The 9,880-nt window shown below is 31.5% G+C and overlaps 1 protein-coding gene across 1 annotated transcript; it reads left to right on the plus strand.

Annotated features, from left to right (window-relative positions):
• LOC18595614 (thionin-like protein 2) lies at nt 5,730-6,537 on the plus strand. Its single transcript, XM_007023650.2, has 2 exons — nt 5,730-6,180; nt 6,263-6,537. Exons 1-2 carry the CDS (start codon nt 5,904-5,906, stop codon nt 6,319-6,321), a joined length of 336 nt encoding a protein of 111 aa, XP_007023712.2. The 5' UTR covers nt 5,730-5,903; the 3' UTR covers nt 6,322-6,537.

Genomic DNA, 9,880 nt, shown 5'->3' on the forward strand with positions numbered 1-9,880 from the left:
GCATGCTACCTAATCATCGTCATCCTTATGACGTTGATATGCTTCCTTATCCTCAACACTAGCATCAACAACAGGGACTGGTGGAATAGGAGTGCCAAGGAAATAAGATTTCTTCTCCCATTTCAAAATGATCTTGAGGTTTCGAAACCAATTGAGGAAGTTTGGGCCAGTGAGTTTATTTGCATCCAAGATGCTCCGCAGTGATAGATTATTAGCCATGTATATAAATTATGCCTAAATAGATAAAATAAAGCAATAAGTAAATATCATGCATAAACTATTTAAAACAAGGTTTTAAAATTTTAACTAGTTCTCCCACTATTTTCTACAAGATGATAACCCTCCATATCACCTCGAGAGATTTCTACTAGGATTCTCTTAGTAGGCTAGGATCCCATCCATCTAGTCATGGCCTTGAGTGTGATCAACAAACTAGATAGGTGGATTAGGTAGGTAACTGAGCTTACCAATTGTATCTCTATACAACTCCTAAATCAGCTAGGTGACAACACATTGCCTAAACATATCATATATGTTTCGCCTAGCCTTTGCCTTTAGTTTCCATAATAATCAAGTTTTCACGCATCCTGATTTTATGAAACTAGATGAGTAAAACCCGCCAATAGCTCAAACATACTCGTGTAAAAGTGTGGCCTTAATTGTGCTTAACAAGCCTCCGATTAAAAGAGCAACCAAGTTATCTTGCTACATGGTGGAAGGCAACTTAATCATATGCGATATGTGTCTCAATATTTACCGAGGGATTTTATCTTTTTCATTTTATTAAGGTGTCATTTGATTAGCATGCATAACATTTAATATATCGCATAAAATTAAATCTATCATATGTTTTCTACTAGGATGGTTATGGACTTTTCTACTCTAGTTTTCTTGAGCCATAAAAGGAAACTAGTTGGTCAAATCCTAAGGGATAGCATACATTAAGCACTTCATGCCTTAGCTTGCATCCACCTTTAGCTCTTCATGGCACCTTGGATCTCCATCTTCAGATTTACAAAATTTCTTTCCTAATCTAATCCTATTTCTAATTACAATTGAATGTAGAAACCTCGAGTTACATTCGAGAGAAGTTAGATGAGAAGAGAATTTTACAAACCTAGAATGTAAAAGATAAGGTAGGGTTCGCAGACCCTATTTGAAAAGATTTCCATAAATAGCAGTTTAACCAAACATCCACAATCATATTGAGTATATAGTCCATAACCATCAACAAACATCCACAATCTAGTTATAAACATATAAAGTATACATGCTCAATATGATGATGATCTTGCATTTCATTTGAAAAATGTCACTTAACCATTGAGGATCATAGTTCAAATCATTTGGTGCTTAGGTTTGAAAAAATTTAGTAATTTTTTTAAAAAAATAATTTTTCAAAATTACTTAGTAAAGGAATTGATCATATCAAGGCCTTTAGCTAGCTCAAATCATATTTGAATTAATTCTATTAGTAAGTTCTTTCTAATTAAACTTCTTTAATTAGAAACCTAAACCAATTTAGGAAACTTCCTAATTTGAGTATCTGTCATAACCATTTTAAAAGGTTTCATGTTCCAAATCATGTGTCCTCAATATTTTAGGAAAGTCCTTATCCAACTTTTAATCTTGTATTATCCATTAACAAATTGTAGAGTCATTATTAAAAGTCCTAATTTATTAGTAAATTTATCTTAATTAAAATTTATCCTAATAGGATTAGGATGTCATCTACTCAAGTTGACTTTCCATTTTAATTGAAATTATCTAATCTAATTAGATATTGACAAATTTAAATCATAATCCCTTAATTTAGGGAGTCCTCATCAAATGAGGAAGACTTAGTATTTTGGAGATTTACTATCAATCAATTCAAAATTGATTGATTCCATTAAGGATTCAAACTCTTTAATTTTAGGCATATATCCCTAACATTTAAGAGTCAATGATCAGCTAAGAAAAGAATCCTTCCTAATCATTGAGTGTCCAATTTCTCCAACAAACAACCTCTTTCCATAAAGCGGTTGTATCCATGGCAATGGGAGGTGCGGCATCCATGTGTGGCAACACCATGCACAACCTTTGTCATGAGTGCCGTTCCACATATGAAGGACATTTTTTTAAAATAATTAAGTGTCCAGCCACTCAAAAAATTAATTCAAATTCAAAATTTTATCCTTTAATTGAACCTTTCAAATGAGGATAATATTCTGAAAGTTTCAGAATTAATTTTTCAAGATTATCTTACCATTCAAAACCGATTTCCAATCTATAACTATTCTCTAGAACTGTTTTCAAACTTTCAATAATTAATAGCTTAAATCAGCTTTTTTGGTCATGAAAATTTTCAGAAATAATCCTCATTGAACATTTTAAGAAAGATAATTTTCTGAAATTTTTCAGAATTAATTTTCTAGAGTTTCTTGTCAATTAAAATTGAAATTCATGCCAAAATAGTGAGCTGGACAGATTTATATTTGCACCAATTTTCTTATTTGAATCAACATATTTGACCATGATATTTCCCAGATATAATCCTTATTGAACATTTTAATAAAGATAATTTTTCTAGAATTTTTTCAGAATAATTTCCAAGACTTTCTTGTCAATTAAGACAAAAATTCATGTCATAACAGTGAGCTGGATGCTTTCACTTTTTGCTCCAATTTCTTGCTTAAAATGAGTATATTTAATCATGAACATTTCATGATTTTGCTGTCCACATATCCAATAATAAATGTGTAACAATTACATATTTTAGTTGCTGAAATTAAGTACAAATAGAAGCAAAATTCTGCACTTAAAACTGTGTGTGTTGCCTTGCAAGACAGCCTCCAAAACCATGCCTTATGGTGTCCATTTTTCTTGTGCTTCTTTTGCACAATGTAAAACACATATTAGTTGAGCCTATATATGATTCAAATAAGTTAAAATAAGATTAAAGGAGAGTACAAATGTTGCTGGACAGAATTAAATGAAATTGACAAAGCAGATTTTTAAAAAATCGATTTTTAACAAAATCGCACCAAATCAAAATGCAAAACAACTATTTGTTAATCAAGCATCCATTGAACATGAACAAGCACTCAAATGGCATAAAAGGGGCTCTGATACCACTGTTGGGTGAGGGTTGATCATGCATCAAATACAAATAAAACGCAGTGGAAGTAAATTTAAAAATTAAATTACGCCTCACCCTCCTAGGATCTCTTTCATGCTAAATTGAGTACAGAATTAAATTAAAAATAAAATATATATTATCATATCAAGTTTACCTAAATAACAAAGGTTGATGAATCCTTCGTTAAACCACCAAATCAACCTTCAAAAAGCTCAACCACCTCAGTCCGGTTGTTGCAAACTAAAACTGTCCAAGGAATCCTTGTGCAGCCTCAAATGGTGATCCACACCAATGAATTAGAAAATCCTTCTTTAAGGATTGGGAGTGTTATGCCTTGACAATGTGCTAGCAAAGATGAGTTTCATAAACTCATAATCTACACAAAAATTTTGAGGCTGAACACACAAAAGAAATCAAGTGAATGAAAAACTATTTTTCTTCAGACAAAAAATGGCAAGACAAAAGGAATTTTTAATCTACCGTTCTCTTAATTTTTCAGCTGTTCTCTCTCAATTTGTTTGGAGGCTATAGCAAGGTATTTATACCTTGGATTAATTTTAAACCCTAATTACAAAACTATTTTGTAATTGTCAATTAATCCAATAATTTGATTAAACAATTTAATTAAGTCCTTAAGAAGCCTAGTTAACTTAATTGTTTAATTTAATCAATTAGGTGCAATAACTTAATTAAACAATTTAATTAATTAGGCTCAAAAATTTAATCAAACAATTTTAATCAATTATGCCCAATGACTTAATTAAACAAATTTAATCAATTAGGCTTAATAACTTAATTGTTTAATTTAATTAATTAAGCCCAACGACTTAATTAAATAATTAAATTAATTAGGCCCAATGATTTAATTAAACAATTTAATTAATTAGACACAACTTAATTAAATAATTTTAATCAAGTGCTTGAGAAGCTCACAACCTCCAATTTGATTAAGTCCAACTTAATCACCTCTCCCATTTTATTTTCAACATTCACTTTAAATGTGTGACCCATTAGGCTTCTAACATGTTGGTAATAAACTCAACATATAATTCTTAAGTTAAACTTAGAATTAGATAAATTTAAATTATTTTAAATTTATCATTAATCAAGTTATCTACCTAGAGTTCATAGACCAAGATTGAGATCTAACAATCTATCATGACCATCCAAATGTTGGAAGAGTTAAGATGGTTTGACTCAACCTTTCAATGATCAGCCTTTTAATGTAATTAATTCTCTCATCATATATCTTAGAGATGATAAGAGTATGGTGCAGTATCTACTCTTACTGATCTCCATATTCGTTCTTAAAGTTTGATCATTAGCTTTAGAAAAACTTATGAAACTCCTTTGAAAGGCCTCGCGAAACTAACTTCCATACTTGATCACTCTCACTACTTTCATTCATCACTATACAAAAGGACCTTGCAGAAAACTTTCCACTAATTTCATATTTCCATGCCAATTTATCACTCAGACTCATATCCATGGGACACTCACGGAGTAAACTATAAAAAATGATCCCTTTGACTTATTTCCCACCAAAATTTCTTCTACGTAATTCAATATTCCATACCTCTCATTCCCAACCCATTTCCCATACTCACACATCCGCCCTTTTTTATTGACTGCTAACGCATATATCCTAGGGAAACTCTCACTTAATATGAGCCCCTCAAGTGACTCAACATCCCAAAAAGAAACCCTTTTCCCATTACTAATAATAACTCTGAGGGGTTACCTCCCGTCTTCCCATCTATAATCTCCCTCCACAAGCATCTTTTATCATTCTCATATGTCCACAACCACTTATTCAATAGAGCTCTATTTTTAAGCTCCCAACTAAGTAATCTAAGCCCACAATTCTCACAATAATTGCATACAATGCCCCAATCCATCAAATGCATCTTAGTTTTCGAGCCTCCTCCACTCCATAAGAATCTCCACTCGATATTCTCAATTTCCTTAGCCACCCCTTGTGGAATTCGAAACAATGACATGTAGTACAATGGAAACTAGAGAAAACGGGTCTCAAAATTGTAACCCTTCTTCCCATAAATATTAATTTAGACTTCTACCCCACAAGTCTAGCCTCCACCTTGTCTAAAATCAGTTTCCAAGTCTTGATACGTTTTGGGTTAGCTCCAAAAGGAAAACCTAAATATGTTGTGGGAAATTCTCCAGCTCTGCATCTTATAACTCTCGCCCAATCATTAAGTACAGCACGATTGACACCAACTCCATAAAGACGGCTCTTAAAGAAATTTATTATGAGACCAGATTAATTCCCAGCTCATATATAGTACTCCCAATGGCATATCAATAAGGCTTACTAAGAATGCCATGCTAGATGCTCCATTTTGTAAGTTTCAGCGGTGATAACAAGCCAAGTGTACTAAAGTTGTAAAAGGCATTATTTTGACAACTACTGAAACTCACCTTTATTTTAACCTTTCCATTTTAGTGAAATTTTAATTGATTTGTCTTATCCTAGATAGAAAGATTTTATCTCTGTTCAACTTCTAATATTCTTTTATGGTATTTAAACCTTTGATATTTTCCCATTTTCCTATTGATAATTTATCCAGAGAGGTTAAATTAGACCCATCAATTCAATTTCCATATATGAGCGTAAGTGGAGAAGAACTTCCTACCACACAAACCTACAATTGAGGGTCTATATATATATATAAACCTCTCTTGGAGAGCAGAAAGAGCAGATCTACTAAAGTTTCAGCCTTACCTTTCTTCCCCTTCGCAAACAAAAGGAAAGGGAATAAAAATGGAGGGAAGGGGGGTGGGGTCTGTCTTGATGGTTTACTTAGTGTTGGGGCTCCTGGTAGGGCAGTCCACCGCTTCTTTCCAAACCTGCTATATGGGTTGCTTCATCTGGTGTGTTATTACACCGAATAATACAGTTTTCTCTTGCTCTGTCAAGTGCCTCAAGGACTGTATTATTCCAAGCTCTTCTTTTCCAAGTGGCAAAGATACCCAATACTTCTGCAAGCTTGGTTGTGCTACCTCCTTGTGCACCGATCTCAGCTCCAAAGAAAATCCAGGTATATTCTCTCTGTCTCTCTCTCTCTCGCGTGCAAATGGACTCAAGCATAAACTCAAGTTTTTGTTTTAATGCATTACTAGGTGAAGAAAAAGTTGGAAGCTGTGTGGATTCTTGCTCAGAGACATGCGCCAAGAATTAGTTACCATATACTCGTAGATAGTGTTCGATGTACTATATTGTTAATTACCCAAATGATTAAATTTGACTGCATAAACTCTGATCAATGCTTCTCATATTTTGCAGAGAAACATAGTTTTGATTTAAAATGCAGTGAGCAGACTTAATTATTTGTTTGGCATGTGATACAGACAACACGGCTTGGATGGCTTCCACAAAATGAATTATTGTTTGGAGAGTCACGGGCTCAAATGTTCCAAATTTTAAGGTTGGCATGAGTCAAGTCGGGGACCACTTTTTATCTTATAGTCTTCAAGTTTTGAACAATGTTAACTAAAATTTGCAATACTAGATTACAAAAGTTAAAAAGTGATCAACAGATCCGTCACTCTTTAATTTTTATATAAAATTTTATATATAACATAATTACTTTTTAATTACTCTTAATATAAAATTTTAAATTAAATTCATTATTCAACGGCATTCGAGTCATCAATAATGTTTGTATAATAAATTACACATAAACTTAATTGTTTTTCGAGACAATGCTTGATCCAATCGTAGCTAACCCAAAAATATCGAAGGAAGGATTCAAAGTGGGGTTTGGATACAAAACTCTTCATTTAATTTTCTGTACAATCTTAATCCAATTAACTAACTAAAAAGTCTATTTTAATTTATAATTAAACAATAATCTGAATACGCTTAAAAAGGACAAGGGAATAGAAAGAATAGCATGAGTAACTTGTCATGATCGTATTGCATGGCACACATTCTAAAACTATAAAACGTAAAATTCAAAACATTTTAATTTCAAAATGATATTTTTGATCTCTAAATTATTAACACCATTAATGAACCGTTAAAAAAATTATACTAAATGAATTTCAGAGAGTTGTTAACCTTCGTGCGCAGGATGCATGCCACCAAATTACGACAACAAAATCATGAGGCTGTTGCCAGAATTCTTCTCTCCACCTCTTCTACACTTCAATTTTAAAATTCATTTAAACATCAATAAGGCATCCAACAATTAGCTTAGGAACTCCTCCGATGAGCATGATAATATTGCACACACAAATTTCGTGTCAAAAACAAGATTGAGAAATTTGGAGATATATAACAATTTAATTTATTAGATGAGAAATTACAATTTTTAGGAATTTTTTAAAATAAAAAAAATTAATCTTATAATAATTTTTTTCAATAAATTCGTTTCATGGGTCTTGAAAACTTGATCTTGAACAATTAGAATTGATCTCATTCTTTAGACTGAAACAAGATCAAAGAGTAACTTTTTGAAAATTCTTGAAGCCTAATATCGATGTTTTTTAAAATTTCTTCAATTAGCTTGAGACTAGAGATTTTGGGAAATCTTTGAATCTTCAAAATCTTCTTCTGATTTGTGTTTTGAAATTTTGGAGAATTCCTTCTTTCACATCTTTCTCTTGGACTTGTAAGCTAGAACTCTAATGTGTCTTTGGATCTTCTTAAACTTTGGGTAAAATCCAAAAACTTCCTACTAATCACTTTAAAAAAACATTTTTACCCCTTTTGTTTTAAAATGATACTTTTGACAATGATTAATGATGTTAATCAACAATTTAAAAAATATAACCAAATATTACATAAACCTTTTAGACACAAATACCCTCTTTACAAACTCATCTCTTCTCTCCAAAAATCTTAATAAAAAAAAAACTAAAAAGATTTTCATAAGCTTTCTTCAAAACTTCATCTTTTGTATTTCAGTCAACTTGAAGAATCTTGTAATAATCAAGAGTCGTTCTTCCAATTTCTTTTTCTTTCAAGATTATTCTCTTCTCTCTTTAGATTTGTTTTTTTTTCTTTTTCTTTTTCTCACAACTTTAGCTCTTTTAAGTAAAGGAATTTTGATTTAAAAGGAAAAGGGAAATACAAAGAAATTGTTGACCCTGACCCCTACCATTTGAAGAGAAGAAGATTCACTAACATTGATCACATAGAGACTACATCCGCCAAGGTCTTTTGTTTACTTTTTCTTCTTTTATGTTATTTTTTTGTTCAAAATCCTGTTTTTAACTATGAGTTGATTTGTGTTTTTTCTATGATTTTGTTATTCAGTATTGGGCTTGGTTCAAAATCCTGTTTTCATCCATTTTCAAAGTTCCAAGTCCTTCAAATCAAATCAAAATTCTTTTAATCATTTTTTAATCAAGGTTTCTCTTAAATTTTTTTTTAATCAATGTTTTTGGGAGAGCAATGAACAACTTTTTTTAAAGAGAATATAGCTAAATTGAAAAAAAATGATATAAAGGTAATTGCGTTCTAAAACATTTATATGAGATTGGATCTTAAATTTTTTTAATGGTTGACTAACAATGTTAAAAAACAAAAGATTAAAAGCATCATTTTAAAATAAAAAGGACACAAAGTGCATCATTTTAAAACAAAAGAGACCCAAAATGTCCTTTTAGAGTAACTGAAGTGGAGTTTTTAGATTTTACCTCTTAAACTTTAGAGACTTTGTTGTTCAGATCTTATTTCTTGGACTTGTAGGAGTATGTCAAATGGCTTGGAGGAGTATTGTATTGATACTGCTAAATGAGAGATTTCACACGAATTTAATCTCTTTGATTTTATCACTAAATTATTTTAATTTAATTAGAAATAAGGTAGGATGACTTATAGATGATGTTTTTTGATTGTCAAGCTCTAAGAGTGTGTTTGGATTGCAAAATGGAATAACCATTTTACAGGAATACAATAAGAGATGAATAACTATTATATAGTTTGGTTCATGGGAATAGAATAAGATATGAATTGTAATTATGGATTATTTTAAGAAAAAATTATGAGAAATAACCTTCCTCATAAGCTCAATTCAAAAATATCATTTTTTATAATTTTAACTATTTTAGCCAATTTTTAACATGACTTGACAAAAATACCCTTTAAACAATTTCAGACAAATTAAAATGGTTTCAGTTTTTTCTATCCTGCCATCCAGAAAAAAATTTCAAAATTAAATCTTAATTTCTCTCTCTGGTCAAATATTGTCTATCTCATCATCTAAAGAGTAGAGATGACATCAAGCTCTTTCTTATTTTGTTTTATTTTTTGGATGGTGGATCTTGGGGTTCTCAAGGGCGATGAACAACAATTTTGCTCTTCTATGGTGATTGCAAGCAGCATGATGAATGTGGTAACTAGATGCTTTCTGGTGATGATTTGCTTTAAAACGTGTGCTGCGATGGAGATGCTTGTGTCAATGAGTTGGATCGGATTGGTTAAGACGATGGGCTCAAGGAAAAGGAACAGCTAAAGCATGTTTGATGGGTTTTATGATGGTTCACGGTTTTATTGTATCTGGGATTGGGATGATTGTTAAGTATGTTTGTTGGAGATTTTGAATTGACATTGTTCAGAGAATATTTTGTAAAAGTGTAGACACTAAATTATAAACAACAAAAATTAAAAAATATATAAAAAATATATATATATATAAAATGAAAAATAAAAAAGAAAGGAGAGAGGTACGACTGGCAGGGTGCGGACGCACCCTGCCAGGCACCTCTCTCACCTGCCAGACGCGAAGAATT

Source organism: Theobroma cacao, chromosome 6, assembly GCF_000208745.1.
Source record: "Theobroma cacao cultivar B97-61/B2 chromosome 6, Criollo_cocoa_genome_V2, whole genome shotgun sequence".
Taxonomy (NCBI): domain Eukaryota; kingdom Viridiplantae; phylum Streptophyta; class Magnoliopsida; order Malvales; family Malvaceae; genus Theobroma; species Theobroma cacao.

Bases quoted from the DNA above. Each gene is read 5' to 3' on its own strand.
- LOC18595614 (XM_007023650.2), top strand. From the start codon at position 5,904: ATGGAGGGAAGGGGGGTGGGGTCTGTCTTGATGGTTTACTTAGTGTTG. The intron at 6,181-6,262 runs GTATATTCTCTC...ATGCATTACTAG, and splicing joins CAGCTCCAAAGAAAATCCAG to GTGAAGAAAAAGTTGGAAGC.